The following is a 24,196-nucleotide window of genomic DNA, read 5'->3' as shown; positions in this document are numbered from 1 at the left end:
ACCTCAAGAACCCCACCTTGTTGGCCCCACAGTTTGATCCTTTAAATCTCTGGTCCTGAACATCTCAATAGTGCTTAATCAGGTGTGTGTCATAGTATTGGGAGTGAGCTCAAAGCAAAGAAACAGAATGATGCTCCTCTCCCTCTGCAAAAAGCAAAATTCCTCAGAAGTAATCTCACTGTTTTCTAGGATTCTAGCTCAATCCACTATGAATGTTAACATAGCTAGGACTCGTAAAAAGGAAGTAAGAATAGAAACATATGAAAGCTCAAGCAAAAACAGCAGAAGTGTTAAAAGAAGAGGAGGACTATAAACACAAGCAAAGCGTCAAATAATAGATTTTTTTTAATTATCATAATCTCAGAGTAGTTTAGATATCTTTTTTTTCCCTGATGAAAGGAAAAAAAAAACAAAACAAAACAAAACTGAATGGGAGGGAAAAAAAGCCAGATATATGACCAAGCTGGGAGCCCTTGCCTGCTATTAGTCTATTCCTTGCTTCTTGCTAGCGGTTACAAATTTAAATCCCTTCTTGCTGAATTCTAGGCAAATCAGTATACTTTAGGCATCAGATGTGCCATCAACAGGCAAAGCCTTTGGAACTGCATTTTCCTTTCCATGAGTTAACTTAAATCCAGTTCAAATCAAATTCGATTTAAACTGTTACAGTTCTGATTTTCTAATGCACAGCAACAGATTCAATAGTTTCAAGGTTTTGTATACAGCTTTGGGAACAATTCTCAAGCTGCTCAAAAGCCAAACCATTTGCATACACCTACATCTATTAGAAAAATTGTTTAAAAAAGTTATCATCATAAAACATCCAGCACAGAGACAGAAATACGCCTTTTGAATAGTGAGACAAAAGCACTTAATCGAGCAGAATCACATCCTCCCGTGCCAGTCTCTTAGGAACAGGATATGTGACCTTCAGACCTTTACAATGGCTTTTCCAAGATTTTCTCCCTTTAACATTCCAAAGAAAGCTGCGGGCATGTTCTCAAATCCTTCAGTGATTTGTTCATGGTACTTAATTTTTCCCTGTGAAATAGAAGAAAACAGATTGCTGAGTCTTCATTTCATCAGCTGCCTACTTTTCACTGTCTTTGAGAGTGAGAATCTGCTACCAGATTCTCTCCAGCTTGTATGTTCTAACTGAAACAAACTTTAGCTGGTGCACATCAGAGTAACTTTGCATAACTAGATGTGCATATGGCTGTTCCATGAAAGGATCTGCTTTTGCATCAAGATCCTCCAGATCTCTGGTTGATGCTCTGTTCCATACCAGAGGAAGTCACTGCTGTTATGACACATTTACTGCAACTAGTCTCCAAAGATAGGAGATAACTTCTTCAAAGACAGGCTCTTATCTATCTATAATTAAGCATGGAATCGCAAATCCAAGTGATCAGAAGTTGAGCATCCCTCAATCTCAGTTTAAAAACCTAGAGCCTTTTAGCTGCTAGTGTTCACACTCATAAGCCTTTCACAGCTACAAATCAAGTGTTAAACTTGGCCTTCATTTAAAAGAAATAAAATTAGAAAAATTCTCTGGCAACTGCCTTCAAAGCTTGCCTCCCAACTCCATGAAAGCATCAATTCTTGCCAGTAATCCTAGCTCAACAGTACAATGGAAATTCTTGCTCATATTACAAATGAAAGTGTGAAGGAAAAATAGATAAATTACTCTAATTAAAACTTAGGAAAGTATTTTGATTAAACTGGAAGGATCCTTTTTCAAAAGCCTGCACATATTCGGTGGTGTATCTAAGTGAGGACCACCAGCTAGTATCACAGGTCTTAACACAGCTGAAAGGATGCAGCATGTTCATCATGGTTTGAGTGTCCCCAAAATGCTCAAAGAGCAAGTCAGGCAGAAGAAAAATACCTCATTGGAACCTCACCATATCAGCTATGGTAAGAGACTCCTTATGAAAAACGAAACTATGGTGTGAGTACCTCTGCTGTATATCTGGAAACAACCACTTTCTTACCTCTAGGACCCATTTTAGCAGTGCCTTTTGACCTTCCTCCCAGCGGCTATTCCAGCGGTGAACAATAAATCCTTGCATTTGAAGCTCGTTGATGATCATTGGAAACTGAATATAAGGTCCTATAAGAAAAGGAACCAGCAAACCACCTTTAACAATAGTTCTATGTAAATTGGAGCCAATGTATAAAGAGAAGCTTTTAGCTAGTAAAGAAAAGCACACCACTTTTTGTTCCAGCCAGAAGCAACTTCTGTCCTTTCCAGACAGAATGTCTAGGACTAAAGACCAAGGATCCACATATAGTGTCACCCTGGAAAACAAAGACTAAATTCCCAAAGCTGAGCTTAAAGGCCCAATACTTCTGAAACAGTGTAATTCAGGAGTCAAGTGGCCTCAGTTTTGGCCAAGGTGCTTCATCCTAAAACTGTCATTTTGCCAGTTTGTGTGATAGCCTGTTTAAAGCTCAAAATCTCACATTACTTTCATGGCAAACTCTCACATTCCTTCCAAATATCAAAAAAAATAGATACATTAAAAACTAGTTTCCTAGGTGTGATAGTCTTTCCACCCTCAAAACCCCAACCCATTTTTAAAGTGACTTCAGAGTCTGAAGCCAGTCAGCTGTCAAAGAGAAATCCACTTCTAAATCCTTTGTTTCTAGAAGACAAATTTTGAAAACTACCTGCTACTGAAAATGGATATGCATTTCAGCTATATTTCCCACCACTTCCACTAGCAGCCAAATTCTTGTGAAATGGATCAATAAATTAAAACTGAGCTGCCTCATCTAAAAAAAAGTGACAGAAAATGCATTCTCTCATCAAAAAGTATGTACTGAGCAAATGTCATCATTCTACTTGCCTTTTTTCTTTACTCATCTGTATCTACTTGGAGCCCAGGGAATCCTACATTAAGTAGTTTAATCCTCACTTCTAATTAGCTGATGCTTACCACTTTTTATGAGTGTGTACAAAGGAAGGTGAATGTATGTATTTATAGGGAGTGTGGCCTCACACCAGTTGTACTACAATCATGGTCAACTGTCTGAATGTACACACACATACACTCAAATCACACATTGAAACAACCAGTAAAAAACTCAAGAGTCTCCAATCACATCTTTCTACCATTGCCAAACTAAATTTAGACAGAAGAAAGCAGGCCCACACCTTTCTGAGGTACTGAGTCATTGTACTGAGAGATAGCTCCACAGACTGCAATCCTTCCAAATTTCTTCATCTGGTGAATGGCAACACTGCTAAATTCTCCACCTACCTACAAGAAATCAGAATAAATGCAGTATTAAATAAAATCCAGTTTTTGGCATTGAATGTCACAGCTCACCAGCCTGAACTTGTTACAACAAGGAGAACAGGCTCAATCAAAGGGAAAAATGCTAAGTTTCACTACTGCAAAGTTTTTGTGACTGCAGAATCCTTTACACTTAGTCAAAGTGTAAGAGAATTCTATGACAGTATTTTTTGAAGAAATAGCTATGAACACAGAAATCAGTTCTAACTCAAATCTCAGCTTCCCTGATGCTTGGCTTGGAAGTGTTGGGCATGATTTACCCTTAGAGAAATCCCTTTAAGGAGTACCTGCCGGTCTACCTCTGCTTTTCCCTGACACCAGCCTGCACTTTTACCTGTTTACACAATTGTGATGACAAGCTTTAAGTTAACGATTTTTTTCTCCCAGTGAATAGTCCCAGTGAAGGAGCCCACAAGAATGTGCTGTACTCAGAAGGGTATAGTTTTTAACAGAGAAAAGTTGTGAAAAAAATTACTGCTGGAGAGACTTCTGCACAAAAATACGAAGTGAGAGGGAAGGGAATAGACATTACTGCTGCTTAAGATATTAATGACATTAAAGTCAGGAGGGAAAGGTAAAGCAACCAAGAACTCTGGCCAAAGTGACAAGTGCTTTGCCCTGACATGGTGCATTTGCAAGGATTCCCATAAAAATGTGGGACACATGCCAGCTCACACAGAATTACAGCACTGTCATCCCTTGATCAGTGTTCAAACTGCTGACAGAAAGACACACTGCAGGAGTAATGATGGCTGCCCCTTACAACACATGGTAACTCAGGGAGTTTTGATATCTTATCTGCTGCTTGTCATTTTAACTGGCCAACCCTGCTGGCATCTAAGCCAGTGCCTCAGCTAATACATCTGTGTAGGTATGCTATTGCTATACACACATGAGATACGCTAGCACTAGAAATTTTAAAAAAGCCAGGGCTGTTTCTCTGGCTCCAGCACCAGCTGACATGGTTTTACTCCCTCCATGCTAGTAAACTCTCTTAGCTTCTAAAACAGCATGGTCACTTTTAAATATAGCCTATCAAGAATGGTTCATAGCCCCTGTTAACTACAATTGCGCCTGCAAGAGGTCAGAAATGCTCTGTAGACCACTCTAGCAATTTTACAAGTAGATCTTGCAACTGTTTTTTTATGCTTGTATATATGTAGTCACCTGGACTGCATTGCAGGACCACTCACTCTTGTTTTGCTTCCAGAAACAGCAGAGAACTGTCTGTGATTCAAGCTGGGGCCAGAAATGAACTGCAGCTCTCTGCCAAGCCTTGGTTAAATGTCTTCTGCTCCCCTCGCTTTCCAAAAATCAGACATATTTTCAAGAGGACTCTCTCTCCCTTCACAAACAACAATAATAATCCAGGTTTCTCCTTCCATATTTGTTTTTTCTATTACTTCCCAAGTTAAGGGAAGATAAGGGAACAGAGAAGCATTAAGCTCTTAAGGACACCATTTCTCAATGGGGTTTACACTGTACCAAGTTCCTGCTACAGTCTAAGAAAAGACAACAGTCTGCCCTCGGCCAGTCCTTCCCTCTGAACTCACATTATCAAAGAAACAGTCGTAGCCTTCAGGAGAGGCTTTACGCAGCGCTTCTTCCAAAGATGTAACTGTCTTGTAATTAAAGGCTTCATCAAAGCCGATTTTTTTCAGATAAGCAACCTTTTCATCTGAGCCAGCACAGCCAACCACTCTGCAACCCTGCAAGTAAAGGAAGAAAATATTTCTAAATCCCCTGGCAATACAGGCTGACATCTACATGGAGCACTGGGCTTAGCTTGAAAGTCAGGCTGTCACAAACATGTCAGTTCCTGAGCTTTAAGAAATTTAAAGTTAGCTCTGCTACATCTTCAACAGCTTTTCTCATCAAGACCGTACTGCAGACACCTTCAGAGACTCTTGCCCTCCCCTCAGCCTCCTAATAATCCATGGCCTTATTCCTCTGTCTTCTAGATTAGTCCTCTGTGCACCAGTACGAGTAGTTCAAGCTACTCACTCCAATTTTAGCGAGCTGTCCCACCACAGAGCCCACAGCCCCAGCTGCAGCATTAACCAGAACTGTCTCTCCTGGCTTCATCTTGCAGACCTCCAACAGACCAAAATATGCAGTGAGTCTGGGAATAAAAAGAAAGAATGTTCTGTGAGGAATAAAAGACACCAAACAAAAAGGTGATTTGACCACATTAAACAAATATCATCATGACCAAAACAAGGTTAATTTTCCCTCATTCTTTATGAAGTATCATTTAATTTGAACAAACATTAGTCCAAATAGCTCCTCAAGTTAGCTTGTGAGCACATCCGCTTATACTAAAATGCACCAGGAAGTCCAGAAAAACAAGAGACACTAGTGGGAAACAGGATGTTGTGGCAGAAGTCTATTTTAGTTGAAGACAGCTTTCCTTGCACTCAGTAGCAAAATGGAAGAATGTAAAGATTCACTTTATAATTTGACAGTCTAGTTATGAGCCAGAAGAGAGAACAATTACAGGCTAGACATGTATTGGTTGCCAGCTAGTTCTGATTAGATCAAGGCAGACATTAGGTCAGTCATCAGAAATCCAGGCTCATAGAAAAAGAAAACTGGTGCAAAACCTTGCTGAACACTGGCCTACAATTTCTGACGACTACTGTGTACAGGTATGGCTACTGAGTAAATAGCAGTCTCTAAGAGCCACTATAGTTTAGCTTAAGCATGCTCTACTGATAGAAACACTAAATGACTATTAGGCTCTGCACTCTTCTTGAAGAAACCTGATCAGTCAGCCCAGAATCCCAACAGTTAACTGGTTCAAACTTCTCTCAGACTTCTCATTTCAGGCCTAAAGCTTCCCAATTAGTGAATTTGTTTAGAAGCTGTATGGAAAAATCTATCTTGCTGAATTTCAGAATGAAATGTAAGCTCTGCATCATATAAAATATACCAATTATTTTGAAAGCCTCCTGTGTCAAAAGGATTCACTGAGGTAATATTTCATGTATAAGCTACAAAAAAAGCAGGCAAGGAATAGGGAAAGGTGTCAAAGAGAATGCAATAATGTTTTTACTGTTTCTCAAGAACAGGAGCTCTGTTTGACTGCTACAGTGAAATTTAAAGATTGTTATTCTACTGCAAACTGCAACAGCTGTGTCCTTCCGATTTTGGGTAGCTCTAGAAATACAGTGACAACAGAAGAGGCTGACAAGTAAAAACAGCCAAGTCCAAATGCCAGTGAAACTTGAGTCTTTCCATTAAGGTTAATTCAGACTAAACTGAGTTCTTTCCAGCTCCTGCTAGAGTCTTTCCCTGCCCTACCATACTTCCTCAAGGTGAGGCACCATAACCTCCAAAGTAAAGTAAAAAAAAGAAAGGAGCATTCGAGTTTTCTTTCCTCTGACCTACAGAATGGGACAAACTTCTGTTCCTCTTTATCGTGAGGGCATCCTTACACACACACATAGGTTTTACTAGAGTATAACAAAATGAAGAGAAAAGGCCATGCAAACATACAGAAACATTCTGCACAGTGAAAAATTCAGAGAATAGCTTCACTTGGATCTCAGTACTCACCCAGGCATGCCAATTGTCCCGAGTGCTAAAGATCTGGGGAATGACTCTGGCCAGCCAGAAGGAAGAAAATGTAGATCTTTCCCATTGGAGATGAAATGAGTTCTCCAGCCACTGTTAGCCACAACAAAGTCTCCTACCACAAAAGCTGTATTCCTGCTTTCTATAATCCTGTTTAAGAGAAGAGAAAGAAACAAAATATATACCCTCTCTGAACCTACTGGCCTTGGAAAGAAACACCAACAGGCCTTCCCTGCTTTACCCCTGTTGCTCTGTAATGCAGAAGAAAAGAAATACTTCATGTCAGGGCAGGTACTTGATGGTGCTGATGGCTTCCAAAACCTTTTCTGAAATGACTACTATCTCTTATTACTGGAGGAATACTGGGCAAGATGAACTCCTAGACTCAATCATACCCAGGCAAGTCTTATGTTCATATGCAGATGCCAATGATTTTGACTAGCACTAATCTGTTAGGAATTCAGACTAAAGGATGGAAAAGCAAGAAGTTGAATCACAGACAGGCTAGAATGAACAGTCTCCTTTCTAGAAAACCTGGACCTCATTCAAAGGTTAGATATCCTGAAGACAGAACATCTTGGCACAACAAAACTCTTCTTAAAACCAATTAGAAAACAGTATATAATAATGGAGAGAAGTTCATACTTCATACTTGGTCTCTATACCAAAATAAAAATCAAACTTCCTTGCCCTAATAAAAAATTACTTTGGGAAAAAGTAGGCAAATAGCCTTGAAACATTGAAATCAGTCTTCTGTCCAGCCAACCTTTTAATTTATCTCCACCCTCTGTGCTTCTACATAAAAACACAAGAGTCAAAGGCCACAAATGTTCTTGGCCAGAAACTTAGCAGCAAAAGAGTGAGCAAGCTGACCAAGAGAAAAACTGGTGCAGCTAAATTACCAGAGAGGACGGGTTTAAGGTCAGGTAACCCTTTCGACTAGGCGTAGAGCTGTATTCTAAGTGACACTGTGGCATTCTCAGCTAGAATAGGTAGCATCAGGTATGCAATTACTGCATATCACATTTTAAAATGTGAAGTTGACATTTCATGTCAGGTACAATAAACATTAGCTTTTCATACTTCTCTTTGTAAAATGTTCCTCTGAATATATCACCCACATAAATAATATATAGACAGCACAAGAGGTATGAATCCTGTCCAAGATGGTAAAAGAGGTTCACAGAGAAAAAACACTGACCAATCAATTATAGACAAAGAATACAGTTGTTACAGTATAGAGCCTCATGTTAAAAAAAGATAGTACAAAGCTGCAAATTCTCAAAGGTCTGTACATTCCTTTATGAACTGGAGTCTGATAGGTGTTGGATAACAAGTAAGAGCATGAAAAAACAAATAGCTGAAGACCTTACCTGGCAACCTGTGTACCTATCATTATGTTCCCTTCTTTCATGTCTCTTTGACTGTAAACTCTGTAACACAGCAGAGAGATGGTTTATTGTAAGCAACTATAATGGCATTCTGGAGTAGATGTTCAGTTCCATGCTGCAGTGCAGTACCTACTAGCTTATCTAGAAACAGTGCATAATCAGTCATGCTCCACAGAATGCAAAAAGCTTATCTCTGTAATGACGTAAATTGAAGTTTTCTATAGCCAGCAACTCAAGCACCTCATCTTGACTGCATATTTGGCTACAGTATCAGAGACAGGATAGCATTAACTTTGCAGGTATGGCCCACTATTGCAAGGCATTATAAGACATCAAACAAATACTTCTGAGACCAGGCTCTGTCAGAGTTCTTCATAGTTCTTGATAAATTACATAGTCTTTCTGTGCCTGTTAAGAGATGGTGATTCAATGGCAACCAGCAATTTTCTATTTAGAATGAGGATCCTTAAGCACAGTGTTGCAGATATTACAAGACTGCAGTCTCATTTGAGCTCACTGCATTCCACAGGAAGAGACAGCACAAAGAATAGCTGCAGAGTCCAAGGAAGTTCTAGGGCTGCAGCAAAATCCTGATGTTCAGCTGAATCTGGCACAGCTTCATACAGGGAGTATCACAATTTACATGCAACATTTGACTGAAAGCAAAGAAAGGCATCTGACATTTTGCTAGTGGAGGATGCTCCCACTGCATGAGCTTTTATGGTTTAACTGGGAGCTCAAACGAGTTAACCTAGCAAGCAACTTAAAAAGAAGAAATGTATACCTCATGTAAGGATCAACACTTAGAAATACTGATTCAAGCAGCACCTCTGCAATAAAAGACAAAGCAAATTCACAAGCATCAACAGTACAGTAAAGCATAGGTTCCACAACTCAGTCTTAACAAAAGCTACAGGAACTATTCTAGCTCACAAGCCTCATATCTCACCAACCTTTATGGATAAACTATTACAAACAACTACTACATTCATTGGCTCCGTCTGGATAAACACTATACCTTTAATGAACACAGAAAGTGTCTTTTTAGAAGACTAGCTTCTTTTCAGTGTTGGATTTTTTTTTATTTACCTCCTCTCTGTATAGAAAGCTCAATAGGCTAGATCCCTAAGCAAAAGACTAGGGTTTTTTGTGACCCATATCTAAAATGTCTTGTTAGGATTCAACCACCAGAGAGTGCAAAGACACTACAATTACCACGAGGACAGATCAACAACCAGCATCACTTTCGTTTCTTAGATGAAAAAAAAACCACATTTTTTCTAGGTAGCTTAGATTCATCTTCTTTGTTGTCTCTAATTTTACTTACGAAGTATATTGTTAAACAAATTTTAAATTAAACGTTCATTTCAGAAGTTTTAGCATTCAATTCTGCATCTAATAATATTTTTTTTTTATTATCTGTGCTGCAGTGGTCTAGCTAATAAAAGCTAAAAACATATTTAGACATAAATCTTTTTCCATTGCTCAGAATAAGCAGAATAATCAAGGCATGTAACATAACAAAGAAGGCCATCACCTTTAAAAGCATTACTCTAGGATGAAGTTATGCCCCTTCTTGCTGCAAGGATTAAAATGGGAAGGAATAAACAGCTGCATGCTCTTAAACACCTGCAGGCATAAAATTCTGCCTCCACATGACCCTCTTCCCCCCACACACACCTTTTTTTTAAGAGGGGCCAGAATGCTATAGAACTACATATGCTAAAAGGATGCTTAAAAGTACATATATAAGAGAAAACTACATTTTAAGCCTTTAATCTGTAAACTACTTGTAAGCTAGCTAAAACTAACACTTCAATATAATTTCTTTGATGCACCTACTAAACTGGAGTAACTTTTGTAAAGGGCAAGAGAAGGGTGTGTGTGGATGTCCATATGAAGCCCAACCAAGGTTCACTTTTTTATTAACATCTCTCGAGTAAAAGAAGTTATTCTATTCCATATCGCTTTCAAAACTGAAAACTTCATCTATTTTAATTTGCTCTGATGTGCTGTAACAGGTTGAATATGATAGACAAACACTGGTAAAGAAACAGATGTTGAATGCAGAGAGAAGTCTTATTGTGTTACTTCTTTATACGAAAGAGCAGCTCCCACTGGCTCCATCCTTAAGGACTCCCAGACAGTAAGAGGAGGACATGGACAATCTCAACCATCTTTCCCTGCCAAATAGCTACAGGCTCACTCCCATCCCAGTCACTCTGCCACCCCTATGACTTTCCCTATCAACCTAAAAAAATCCATTGACAACCCAGGTGTTCCCATAGGTTAACATCTTCTCCAACTTCTTCCTAAGGAATTTGCAAAAACAACAACAACAACAAAAAAAAAAAAACTATGACAACTTTTCACAGGAAGCCATGTTTGGGTTTTGCCAGCATTAACTCATTTGTGTATGTCTCAGTTCATGTCCTCTCTTTCTAAATTAAACAAATTCTGGTTCCTTATTGCAGTTGTTTTTCAGAGCATATCACTTCAGTAATTTTCTCCCATGAGCTTTATTTGCAAACACATTTGGAAAGCTTTGCCATAATGCACTGCATGCAATTAGGCAAGGTGGGAATTTAAAAGGCATGACACAATTGCCTCGCACTGCAGTTAGCAAGAGCTTAACCATCACTTCCAGAGGGACTATGAGAATGTAATACTTCTCAAAACTCACCAAGCCCATCTATACACGTTTCTCAGCAACTGCCCTGCTCTGCCAAGGCACACAGGTTGTCATAACCTTTGCCAAACCACTTTCAAAAATGCAAGGTCAAGAAATGTACCATCTCCAGGAAAAAACATATATGACTCCTCTTACCTCCATCCTTTAGTTTGGGCAGCTCAATCTTTACCAGGTCAAAGTCACTCATTTTGGGGAAACCTTCAAAATGCTTCTTCAGAACCCAAGCCTTGGCAGTCACCATCCTGCACAATAAATAATATATTCAAAGAGTACCTAACAAAAAGTTACTAATGTCAAATGGCATTAAGCTACTAGCAGGGCTGGCTTAGACTTAAGAACCAGAAAAGGTCAAGCATCCTGATTACATCCTGTTAGACATAAAGGTTTCTGCTTGGAAATCCTATCGAAATATCAACTGATCAAGCAAGCATCTGAAAGTGCTCTCACCACCTAAGCAGTCCAGAGCTTCCTGCAGCCTACTAGACTTCTCTGCCTGCTAGGCAGAGAGAGCCCCAACAGAAGCTAGTGGTAAATTCTAAAGAAATTAAAGAGGGAAGATCTGATAGTTTAAGCACTCCAGTCAGAAGGGAGGAAAAAAAACACAATTAAACTCACACTATTGCCCTGACTACATATGATGAGCACTGAATCTAAATTTTCAGATGCTTAAACCCCAATGCAAGTCAGAAATACAGAGGTAAGAAAGACCTCTTCCTTAAATCTAAGTCTTTCAGTGACTCCTCATATGTAGAAAGCATCTCCAGTTGCCAAGCTCCACACTTGAAACAGAAGATAATGTAACCAGCATTTTCCTTAAAACATGACTTGCATTTGTTTTAGCCTCACAGACCCCTTTTCATTCCTCTAAACAAGCATGTAAACAAGCAAAAATAAAAAGAAGTTTATACTTAAGAGCAGGCAGGTGGAAGACTGACTTCTGTTGACAAGACTCGTCAATAAGCTTCTGTGACCAATTCAGTCAGAGGCTGGACTTAAGTCACTTACATTCTGAAAGGCAAAAAAAAAAAAAAAAAAAAAAAAAAAAAAACTGCTTTTATCAGCAAAGAAGGTACCACCTTCAATGCAACTCCTTGGGTGTAACTTAAGCCTTCAGTAAATCTCCGTGCAGGACACACCTAAAATTAATCAACCTTCTCCCATTAAAATTTACAAAAACTTTAACAATCAATTCCAGAGCAGTACCCACTAAAATAGATAGGCATCTTCTAGAATATGCTAAATGAAATAGGCAAAATAATTCTCAAATCTACAAAATTCTGCAGTCTAGAGACTGAAACTTCCAGAGTAGGAAATTTTTTAGACCACTTCTCATTAATCCAGTCCTAAACCCCTTAGAGTTCTGCCACTGGAGAAGAAATATTTAACCGAAAACTGATGAATAAAAATTCATTGCTCAATCCATCCATCAGTTAACAAGGTAAATGATCCATACGTATACCACCACTGCGACAGAAAATTATCATGAGATTTACATAATAAAATGCCTGCATATTGTCTAATGACATTCCTATCCATATGTGTGGTCTCACGTCTCTACTGTTACTAATACCTGCACCAAAGGATTAAGCCTTATGTGATTATGTCCCTGCAAGCTCTAATCTCTGTAAATTGCAGAGGCACCTTAAGAAATGGTGGCAGGTTTTGGCATTTTGCCTCACTGTGCTACTGTAAGGCATACAGCACAGCAAAAATCTTTGTCCAGGAACTTCATTGTCTTCTGTTTTAATTTTTCCTGTGAAAATAACCACACAGGTATGAAGAATGGAAAGAGTGAAAAAACACAATAAATAGCATGTGATTAACTATAATCACCTGAAGGCAGCAGTACTAATTAGGAACAGAGACCTGAGAAAACAAACAAAACTTTTCAAAAGCACATAAGTAAGCACTAGGGAGAACAGGGCAAGCTCTGCCTTATTTAGATCCTCCAAGCACAACACACATGACCCAGAAACTTGTCAGCACTCAGCAGCCCTTTGCAATGAATTGGGAATCTTCTTTTATTTTATAAAATGTCATGTGCACTACACAAATCTTCTGTATGCAGGGTTCTGGCTTATAGCTTTAGAAACTTGCCCCACAGAAACCACACGAAGCAGGACATGTATGTCTTTCAGACAGTGAAAAGCAGTACCATTAAGCTCACTGTAAAAACAATATGCATCATAAAAGCGCATTGCGAAAGTATTTGGCATCAGTAGCCAAAAACATTATTCATAGCCCACATAAAATCACAAGAACAAAGGTCATGGACTTAACTGCAGCAACTGCAATTCTACTGGCAAATAGCTTAAGAAAAGAAGAAAGTCAGGGAAGCACCACTAGCTTGATTTTTCCATCAATGGCTGTACTTGCTTTGATATCAGCAGTGCTTATCTATACTTTTCAATAGCAAATACTGTTGTGACACTACAGCAACATAGCAAACACAGGAAAACACTTGACAAGAAGAAAAGATGAGTTAATTTCAATACAGAACTGATTTCAATTACTCTCCTATACACAGATACTCACAAGCACCAAGATCTGTTTGTCCTAGTGGTCTGTCCAGCATTCACGTGCCCCGTTAGTCTGGCCAGGAATGTGGGGGGAAAAGGGAAACTGGTTAGCTCTCAACACAGGCTCTTGAATTCTTAGGCTGGCAACCATGTGCTGATTCTGGATGTGCCTTTTATACAGTTACGGAGCTAACAGTGATTCAGCAATACTTTGTTTCCACACCCTGTGTCCCAACCCTGCGAATCATTAATACTTGCTGACTATTTTTTGCCTCTTTATCCGAGTGTTTTAAGGCTCCATCTTGTTCTTTATCTTCCCACCACGCTCGCTTAATAACTTGAGACTTTGATTTTGTCCAGGTACAGGTCCCTTGTTTTAGGCTGTTCTTTGTTTTTCTTATCTGGGTGCTCTGAGAAGCTGCACAAAGATATGCTGCCATCTCAACAATCTGCAAATGTAACTGCCATCAATACTTTCAGTATTTGTATCCTTTCTTCTGCTGTTCTTTCTCATGCTTCCACACTCAGATGTTCCCATTCACATCAACACTGTTTTATAAATATTTCCATACTTTTTGTGATACATACATCTTTCAGTAGAGTATTTCAAGCAAGCATTTCATTAGAGCTTCTACAAACAACAAAATTAATTTCATTGAACCATTTTAATTTCTTTTGGCCACTAACACTAGGAATATGATGTATTTTATGCTGATTTCTCAAACCTGGTACTGAAATCTCATTACCATCATCATTTCAAAGCTAGGGAGCTATGCTGCAGCCTGGGAAGAAAACAAAAAAACACACCACAGACATATACTTGATGAGTGGATTCACAACAAAATTTCCAGGTTAGCAATGAGAGATAAAAACTGTAAGAACTAAGCTGCTTACACATTTTAAAGAACTTTGAAGGGTAAAGGACAACAATATAACGATTGTTTAAAATGTTCTAAAAGCACTGCTGGACTAACAAACATGTGGAAACCACCTGCTCAACTCTAAAAGCAGCAGCCATTGTGCTATGGAAGTACTTCATTGTTAAACTCACTGGGTTTGGATAATACATTTATTTGTACATTTTCTGTACATCATGCTTACAGACCACACTATAGCCACCAGTTCAAAAAGGCAACTGTGATTAAAAAAAAAAAAAAAAAAAGCCAATGAGACAGATGAAAGGACTCTTAAAAATAATTAATTTCCAGCAAGTCCCCACAAACAAATTCAGGTGATTAAATTCCAAGTATGGAATTCTTCCAAAAGAATCATTAAAGCTTTCACTGAAATTACAGAATCACAGAATGGGGAAGGTTGGAAGGAACCTCTGGAGATCATCTAGTCCAGTACCCCTTCTCAGCAGGGTCACCTAGAGCATGTTAGACAGGGTTGCATCCAGGCGGGCCTTGAAGATCTCCACAGAAGGAGACTCCACAACCTCTCTGGGCAACCTGTGCCAGTGCTCCGTCACTCTCACAGGGAAGAAATTCCCCCTCACGGTCAGCCAGAACTTATTGTGCTTCAATTTCTGCCCATTGCCTCTTGTCCTGTCATATGGGACAACTGAAAAGAGTTTGGCCCCGTCCCCTTGACACCCTCCCTTCAGGTACTTGTACACATTGATAAGATCCCCCCTCAGTCTTCTCTTCCCCAGGCTGAACAGACTCAGCTCTCGCAGCCGTTCCTCATAGGGCAGGTGCTCCAGCCCTCTGATCATCTTTGTAGCCCTACGCTGGACTCTCTCCAGTAGCTCCATGTCTCTCTTGTCCTGGGGAGCCCACAACTGGACACAGGACTTGCGATGAGGCCTCACCAGGGCTGAGGTGAGGGCCAGGATCACCTCCCTCCACCTGCTGGCAACACTCTTCCTAATGCACCCAAGGACACCATTGGCCTTCTTGGCCATAAGGGCACATTGCTGGCTCATGGTCAACTTGTCATCCACCAGCACTCCCAGGTCCTTCCCTGCAGAGCTGCTCTCCACAAGGTCAGTCCCCAGCTTGTACTGGTGCCTAGGGTTATTTTTCCCTAGGTGCAGGACTCTGCACTTGCCCTTGTTGAACCTCAGGAGGTTCCTCTCTGCCCAACTCTCCAGCCTGTCCAGCTCTCTCTGTATGGCAGCACAGACCTCTGGTGTGTCAGCCACTCCTTCCAGCTTGGTATCACCAGCAAACTTGCTGAGGAGGCACTCTGTCCCCTCATCCAGGTCACTGATGAAGAAGTTAAACAGGATGGGACCCAGTACTGAGCCCTGGGGGATGCTGCTAGCCACAGGCCTCCAACTAGACACCTTAAATGGCCTTGTAAATCTCTGGCCGTAGAGACTATGATCCAGAGGCTACACTGGGATTCCCCAGACATTACCAATTATCTGAGAGTAAATATGGCCTCCTACTGTAAGAGCCTGAAGTCTTAGCAAAAATTATCTCTTCCTCCTCTCTGCTTCAGCTATTACAAAGCTTTGTCACAAAACATTTTTTTTCCTGTGTTAAAAGAAAAAAAAGAAGGCAAGCACCACTCCCAAGCTACTACTGGCAAGACACTGTACTATAAATATCTGAGCAAGCATGACACTGCATTACAGAACAATGAAGCTGCAAATTCACTTCTTCGTGCAAAGCTAACAGTCCCTGGAAGCAGGTCAAAGGCTGGAAGTGAAAAGTCATTGTGTGATTAAAAACTGTGCCACAGAGCACTGTTGCAACTCTGATTCCAACAGAGGTTCAACAGTCCACTGGGTCTGCTGAATAAACTCACCCAGAAAAAAAGGGGAAACTAAGAAATACTGAGAAATAGGTTAGCAGTCCTTCAGCTCCCAGAAATCACACAGAAATCAAGAATCTAAAGAACTGTATCTGGTAAGAAAGTATAACTTGGTAGTCGATGGGCAGAGAGAAAGTCAGAGAACTGGGAGCGACCTGCAACTGGCAAACCAAGCCAAAACTTCTTGAAGCACCGACCATGGTTTCCTGGTAACTGTAGTGCATTCTCATACTCCTTTCCAGGACACTTCTTCAGCTTCCTCTTATTTAAAATGGATGCAGTCTCAGCATATGCTGCAATACCAGTAATCACAAAACTCTAAAAAACTATCAAAACACCCTGCAGCATAAGCTCTTAACAGCTTTGCTTTCCTACATTTGCAAAGACAAGCCTATTAGTACTACACAGTGAGAAATCTTTTGTTTCCTTGATTTTAAAGCTACCAAGGTATTACTTTTTATTTTTTCCAAATAAAAAAGTTCCATTAAGCTTAAGTATCTAGAAAATTCCATTTAATTTAGAGCCCAAACTTCTGGCTATACGTAGCAAGCAATTTTGTTTTTAGAAAATAGAACAGGAAACCTCAGGCTGGTATCTGACATGTAAACACTCAAGAGCTTCAGAGCTTATTAAACCTGCCAGTTGACTGTTCCTTTCCTCATTTCTGTTGCCCATCACTTATGTTTATAAAGATTAAACACCCCAGCCTTTTGTAGTATAATGTAAGATAATGACACAACTCCAACCCTTAATACTGTTCTTTTCTGCCATCTCTTCCTTCAGAGAGGAAGTTACAAACATACTTTTAAGTGCCTGCAGTTCCTCTAAGGCCACCTGCTGAATTTCTGTAATGTTGCAAGTACACATTCAACAGCATAGCTAAAGCACAGCTTCTTCTCTAAATGCGCTTCTTCTCACAATATATGCTACAAAATTTTCCTTCTTCAAGAAGAAAATTCACTGCTCCAACCTATAGTTCATATTGGAGATTTCTCTGTCATCTGCTGGTCTACACACCAGACTAACTCATTATTCTTGCAATATATACATATTTAGGAGACTGAGAGATTGATAAATGGAAAGATAAAAGATAAAAGGAAAAAAAAAAAAAAGGTAGGCCTTAGTGGGAGTCTATAAAGTTAATACGGAACCTGTGAAAACACAGAGCAGTGATCAGCGCATGTTACAACAAAGGCCAGAGGGCCTCCAGGCTTTCTGAACGCATACAAAACAGCTCAGTGCAGTAGTTTAACATTCCAAAGAGAGTACAAATAAATGCATCTATGCAAAATGCTGTTTTAGGTCTCCCAGATGCCACAAAAGACAAATCGTTCTCCCAGTGACGTATAGTCCCTGAAAGATTTCTGTCTCACACAAACCATGAAGACTGGTCATTCACAAGTGATAGGCCTTTCCTAGCTTCTGTAAAGGGCAGTGTGCATCCCTCTCTCCACCCCAGGAAGCATTCACTAATGTCTAATAACATGTGTGTCTTCCCATATTAAGGCATTTTCAAGATTTTTCTCTCCTTCTTTTTGATAAATGTGTCAAATACAGCTTGAAAGCTGGGTCCCCTTAAATAACGTACACTCAAAATGAAACTCATGCACATACAACTTGCACAATATGAGCCCTCATCCTAAAAAAGCCAAATAAAATGGGGTCCTTCTGTCAAATTATACCAAAACTGACATGAACTAACTTGGGAAAGTTAGAGTGAGAATTATATCTGCCACTGAGAGTTGAAAGGATGTAAATCTGCAGATTTGAAAGCAAAATCCTTAATCCCTGCTGTTCTTAGCTTACATACTTGTGGTTCAGCCACTTTGCTATATGAAGATCAGGGCCAGTAAGACTGAGAGTTGTCATAGTGATTCCCCAAGGACTGCATTACAAAAAATTTTTTTTTTAACATAACTGGAGATTCATAAAACACACAACTACAATCATTCTTTGGACTTTGTTTTCTCTGGCAAATGACTTAATTTCACATTTGCAAACTCTGAGTACACACTATTCCACTGTTCTTATGCATTCAGATGGATTGCACTTTATTCAGGGTTTCACTTCCTCCTTCAGAATCCTTTTCTGAAGGGTCTTGAACCTTCATGGGAATATCAGGTCAAGTGAAGTATCAAAGCAGATATAAATCTTCCATCTCAGCAGGAGATTTAGTATGAGAAAGCAAAAAAAACGTAAAATTAACTTTCTTTTCTCCTGCCTGAGATTCTGGAAAATGTGGAAACATTTGTACAGGGAGAAGGAGAGATTTGAATTATTGTGGGAATAGATAGGAGCTTATACTGCACAGAAGGTCAGATGCAAGCTACTATGCACCTCATAAAAACCACTTCTAGATATACATTATTTTCAATGGACAGATTTTGTGGATATTTACGAATTTTTCGGTTCCTTTTCTGGGTTGGTTATAAAGGTGGCCCATCCACCTGAGTCAAGTCCGGTGAAGCGTCATTTGGTGACGAGAGCAACGTCTGCGCTCGGATGGAATTTGGAACCGGGGCGTGGTGCAGCCGATGGTATTTGGGCTGCCCGATCTTAAGCCCCACAGACGTGCCTCATCCCAGCAGGGTCCCTTCAGCACACAGACAAGCAGGCATAGACGGGGTATCAGCGGTTCCAGAAAATAAGCAGACTCACCGTCCATGTGAAGAATTTTGCTCTGCCTTTGAAGCTAAAGGGGTAAGCGGCATGCCTGATCTACTGAGCTAGGTCAGGCGGTAGGCTGCACTACCACTTGGTCCCTGCTGTCTCACGCGAGGCCAGGGGACCTCACAGGACCCCATGTCCTGCTACAATGCCCAGGAGAGCACAGACACTGGCTTGGGGGGGAACCACTGGATAGGTCTCCCCCAGCCATCACTCGCTCGACTAGCCGAAGGGGCAGGCAAGCAAAGCCGATCCTGCTCCAAGTAGGGGCATGCCGTGTCACGTCCGGTAAGGTCTGGATGACCCGTTCCCCAAGCGGGTCAGAGCCAGGTCGGTGACGGTCGTCGGGACCGCCACCGTGCCCAAATTTTGACGAATCGCCACTGGGCCAATGGCTTGGAGGGGGGACCGTGAAACCCGATAAGGCCAATTAGGCCCCCCTTTTACTGCCGAGAATCAACCAATTCTGCGGCAGGGAGGAGGCAACTACGGGTCGCCACCATCACAAACCTGGGACGGCTGTGCACTCGGTTCCCCCAGTAGGGGTATCCGGCGAGACCATGGGGAGGTGGCACAGCCGATTCAAGCCCAGTTAGTAACTAAGAGAGTCATAGTTACTCCCGCCTATAAAATGCTCACCTATGACCCTGCAAATGACCCGATTTATGCAACTCCCCAAGTAATACACAGATTTTGATTTATGTTCCCATTAAAGCAAATTATTGCCTTGATCTCAGTCATGGTGCTACTCTAGCTAAACATTTGCTATAATTTTCCTCTAAATCACTGGATTTACTTCTTTGTTTCCCTTTCGTATGGGCAGATCTGATTTTCCACAGACAACAGGGTACTCAGACCCTTCATCTTCAGCTCGACATCCAGATCTGTAGAATATAGAGTCTATGACTTTCCTACTGAATTGAAAACGTGACAAGCACATTAAAGACCGGAAAGAGTTTAGTTCCTTCAGGAACAAGAGATTAAATAAATAAAGCAGACACACAGCTACCCATTCTATACAGCTTATAGCCACTGTGAGCCAATACTTCTGTAATTTTTGGAGTTCAATAAACCAAAAGGTCTAATAAGTTAAGTTAAAATGATACCTCAAGTGTTCTCAAACCTGATTCATACTTTTCACAGGTTCTCACTCCAGATCATTGACTTTTAGTTGTTATCTTCTCAGTATATCACAGAAAAATCAACATTTAGAAGTGTGTTAATGCAGACCATTGTTCAACAACAAACTATCATCTGTAAACAATTTACTCTAAAAAACAGTCACTCTTATTGCCACATTGTTATAGTGATCAGACTGAAAACACCAAAACTAACTTACAGAGAGGTCTCCCATGGAAGGCTTTCATGTATGTTCCAACCTCTTTTCCGAAGAAAGGAAGGCAGTGACAAAACTCTTTTCTTCAGTGCTTCATATGAAATATGGAGAGATACCTGTATCAGTACACAAGCATTTTCCTTTCCATGTCTGTGTACCATTTATACTCTGATACACACGCATACACAACACAGTAACAAATGAGAAAAGCCCTGCAGCACAGGCAATTCCAACCAATTACCAGTTTGCCCAGCCTCTGTGAAGAAGAAAGGAGACTGAAGAAGAGGAAAAATTTGCATAGCCTAAGGCCTAAAAGATTCCCTATCTCATAGGAACTTGAGATTTGTAACACACATTGTCGTTACAGAGTTACACAGTTGACTAATCTGCCAGCGAGGCACAAAAATCACAGCAGCAGAGAACTAAGCTGTATTTAAAAATAAAATAAAATAAAAGTCTCAGCTGAACACAGATATTTTTGTGTTGCTGAAATCTGACGAAGGGGGGGGGGGAAATCACTGTGCCCACAGTCACCCTTGTTTTCTACCACCTTTAGAATCACAGAATACTTGAGGTCGGAGATTACCTAGTCCAACCCCTACGCTCAAACCTAGTGCAAGTCAGCCACAGTAGGCTGCCCAGGACCATGTTCTGTATGGTTTCCAGTATCTCCAAAGATGGAGACTCCACAACCTGTCTGTGCAACCAGTTCCAGTATCTGATCACTCTTACAGTAAGAAATGTTTTGTTCTCATGTTTAAATGCAATCTCCTGTATTTCAAAAGTTTATGCCCATTGCTTTTTATCCATTCATCAGACAACTAAGAAGAGTTGGGCTCTGTCTTCCTTAGACCTTCTCATCAGGTATTGATAAACATTGGTAAGACTGGCCCCCCTCTCCCTCCGAGCTTCCTCTTCTCCAGGCTGAACAGTCCCAGCTCTCTTCAGCCTTTTCTCATATGGGAGATACTTCAGTCCCCTTAATCTTCTTTGCAGACCTTTGCTGCACTTGCTCCTACCCTTCCCTGTCTGTCTTGTACTGGGGAGCCCAGCACTGGACACAGTGCTCCAGATGTGGCCTCAGCAGCGCTCAGTAGAGAAGATCACCTCCCTCCGCCTAATATTCTTCCTTATGCAGCCCAGGATAAAGTCAGCCTCCTTTACCACAAAGGTACTGTACTAGCTCATGGACAACTAGTAGTCCACCAGGACCCCCAGGTCCTTCTCTGAAAAACTGCTTTGCAGCTGGTTGGCCCCAGCCTGTACTGGTGTGTGTGATTACTCCTCTCTGGGTGCAGGACTTTGCATTTCCCTTTATTGAATTTCATGAGGTTCCTCTCCGCCCAGCTCTCCAGCTTGTTGAGGTCCCCCTGAATGGCAGCACAGACCTCTGGTTTATCAGCCACTCCTCCTACTTCTGTATCATCTGCAAACTTGCTGAGTGTGCACTCTATCCCATCATCTAGTTCATTAATGAAGATGTTGAACAGTACTGGTCTCAGGATCAGCCCCTAGGATAAACAGCTAATGACTGGCCTCCAACTGGATTTCATGATGCTGATCAGAACCCTTTGAGCCTGGCAGTTCAGAGAGTTTTCAGTTCACTTCACTGTCCACTTATCTAATCCATCTTTTTATCAGTTTGTCTAAGAGGATATTATGAGAGATAGTGTTGAAAGCCTTATAAAGTAGATATTCATAACATTTAGTTCTCCTCCCTCCTCCATCAAACCAGTCATTTGGTCATAGAAGTCTATCAGGTTGGTTAAGCATAATTTCTTCTTCATAAATCCATGCTGACTGCTTCTAATCATCTGCTTGTCCTTCAGACTGTTGGAAATGGTCCCCAAGATTAGTTCCTTCATCATCAAATGTGATCAAGGTGAGGCTGACTGGCCTGTAGTTCCTCAAATCCTCCTTTTGCTCTTCTTGAAGACAGGAGTGATTATTTGCACACAACAGTTGGCAGAGTAGGGTGAAAGCCATTTTCCCACCCAAACTGGGATGACTGGAAATCAAAGTATAGCATATGTAAGAGGACATAGGAGGGACACAATATATACTAAGTGATATGCTTGCTGAGGTTTCAGCAAGTAACCTGTTTAATAGGAATTCTTGAACTAGATAACCTTTATACATCAGTATCTATCCTGAAATACTTTTTAAATTGTATGAATACTTCCAAAAATTACTGCTAAATTTGAATGCTGATGCATTAGTCCTTCTGCAAATATTTGTGAATTTGAACTCACTAGATTTTACTTGTTGAATCAGGTAACTGACTTCCAGGCACCTCCAAAACCTTTGAATTTGTTGAGAAATTTCAGTTGAATTTGACAGAGTAGTAGAAATCTTGAAGAGAGAACCTTATCTCCATTAGGAAAACAACAAGCCAGGAGAGCAGAGTGTATTTGTATCTTCAGTGAGGATAAAGTCTCTGGAGTGTCAACAACACTAACTTTCTTTTGGGGAATAATCAGGTTAACAAAAGGTAAGTTGGAAACTGTTGGATCTTGCTGAGATGGGATGGAATCGTAACACCACTCTCTAAAGAAGGACGCACTGAAATATGATAGAGTCATATTTACTGTGGAGATTAGAACTTATAGGTGAGATGGGAACTTAAGAAATGTCTGGGGAACTAAGGTTCATGCAGAGGGATCAGTATACACAGGACAAACAAATCTAAAAGAAATCAGGATTCTCTGGTTGCCTTGATGACATTTTGCCCCATTTTGTAAAACAGTCTTGCTCTTTAAGGTTTCATTTGAAAAAACAGTATGTAAGCCAGGCAAACGTGGCCAGTATTTTCATAATGCTAAAAAAAATTTGAATCCATCAACATAATGATGTAACTACAGAGCTCCACATATAAAATAATGTAATAATATAACATAATACTATAAACATGGCATTACGATTGCTATGGTTCCAAAATGTGAGTGGGAGGCCATGTAACTCTAAAATAGCAACAATGAACAACATATTCCTATGTGGAACTTCATGGAAAACTGCAAAACCTGTCCCTAGCATCCTAGCTAAGGAGCACAGTATATATAACACATATATCAAGAGAAATATCACCTTTGAGATTCACCTCAAAATCGTTAACGGAATAAGAAGACTGTAAGCCAAGAAAGAGATGGAGATTGCATCCCACACACAATTTCTGGCTCCAAGTCTTGGAAATTTTGCCAATACCACTGAAGCTCTCCTTACTTCAAATGGAATATGGCATTTAACATTTAGTCAGCTACAGATTATGAAACCACTTCTTACTCTTTGTCTAATTTTTTTCCAATTTCACTCATACACCTCTGAGCTTAATCATTCCCACAACATTCTTCAGGTTCCCAGAGATTATTATCAAATGGCCAGAGCAAGATTTGCTAGTATGTCATGGGTAATGAGAATTAGGCTGCACAGGAAAAATGAAAGCTTAGCATCTCAGATAATTCATGGGGGGGCAGGGGGGACAGGATGCAGGATTTATGAAACTTAAGAAAAATGCACGCAGAAATAAAGGAGGAGAGAATCATGTAACAGGCTCCAGCAAAGATCCAGAAATTACTCTCTTCTTCATCTTGACTTTTCCTAGTTTTTCTCTTTTTTAATCACATTCTCCCTTCTGCTTTTATCAAGTATTTCTTACTCTACTTGTTTTCACTTCTTGATTCCTGAACTTCTTCCTTTATCATTTATGTCTCTGCCAGGGAGGACTGTGCCTACTACCCAACCCAGAGGCAGCCAGAATGGGCCTAAACCAGTGTGGACAGAGAACAAAAGCTAGGGTGTCCATAGATATGTTTACAAGAGAAAATTAGCTCAAACTAAGCCTGAGCATTTGGTGTGAGCCTTCACTGTCTTCAGTTGCTTCAGGTTAATTTGGGTCACAATGCATTTATAGCATAGGTGAATTGAACTCCGTTTAGACAAAATTAAAATAGAAG

At 40.4% G+C, this 24,196-nt stretch overlaps 1 protein-coding gene across 4 annotated transcripts in view; it reads right to left on the bottom strand.

Annotated features, from left to right (window-relative positions):
- Window positions 1-320: 320 nt before the first annotated feature.
- The window catches only part of PTGR1 (prostaglandin reductase 1), a 29,659-nt gene continuing 5,783 nt past the window's right edge, over window positions 321-24,196 (bottom strand). The window contains exons 2-13 of one of the 4 annotated variants that reach the window (XM_062600540.1): window positions 20,250-20,337; window positions 13,497-13,553; window positions 11,870-11,969; window positions 11,097-11,203; window positions 9,054-9,099; window positions 8,252-8,311; window positions 6,861-7,028; window positions 5,307-5,424; window positions 4,856-5,011; window positions 3,161-3,266; window positions 1,995-2,113; window positions 321-1,041 (exon numbers count right to left, since the gene is read on the bottom strand). In XM_062600540.1, coding sequence (XP_062456524.1) covers window positions 931-1,041; window positions 1,995-2,113; window positions 3,161-3,266; window positions 4,856-5,011; window positions 5,307-5,424; window positions 6,861-7,028; window positions 8,252-8,311; window positions 9,054-9,099; window positions 11,097-11,202 — 990 coding nt within the window. In that variant the 5' untranslated portion in view covers window position 11,203; window positions 11,870-11,969; window positions 13,497-13,553; window positions 20,250-20,337 and the 3' untranslated portion in view covers window positions 321-930. The remainder of the gene's footprint in view (window positions 1,042-1,994; window positions 2,114-3,160; window positions 3,267-4,855; window positions 5,012-5,306; window positions 5,425-6,860; window positions 7,029-8,251; window positions 8,312-9,053; window positions 9,100-11,096; window positions 11,204-11,869; window positions 11,970-13,496; window positions 13,554-20,249; window positions 20,338-24,196) is intronic. The other 3 variants (XM_062600544.1, XM_062600541.1, XM_062600542.1) reach the window with 3 other exon arrangements.

This window comes from Rhea pennata, chromosome Z, assembly GCF_028389875.1.
Source record: "Rhea pennata isolate bPtePen1 chromosome Z, bPtePen1.pri, whole genome shotgun sequence".
Classification (NCBI taxonomy): Eukaryota; Metazoa; Chordata; class Aves; order Rheiformes; family Rheidae; genus Rhea; species Rhea pennata.
The sequence above is the reverse complement of the archived record's forward strand: the minus strand, read 5'-3'. Positions and strand labels throughout refer to the sequence as shown.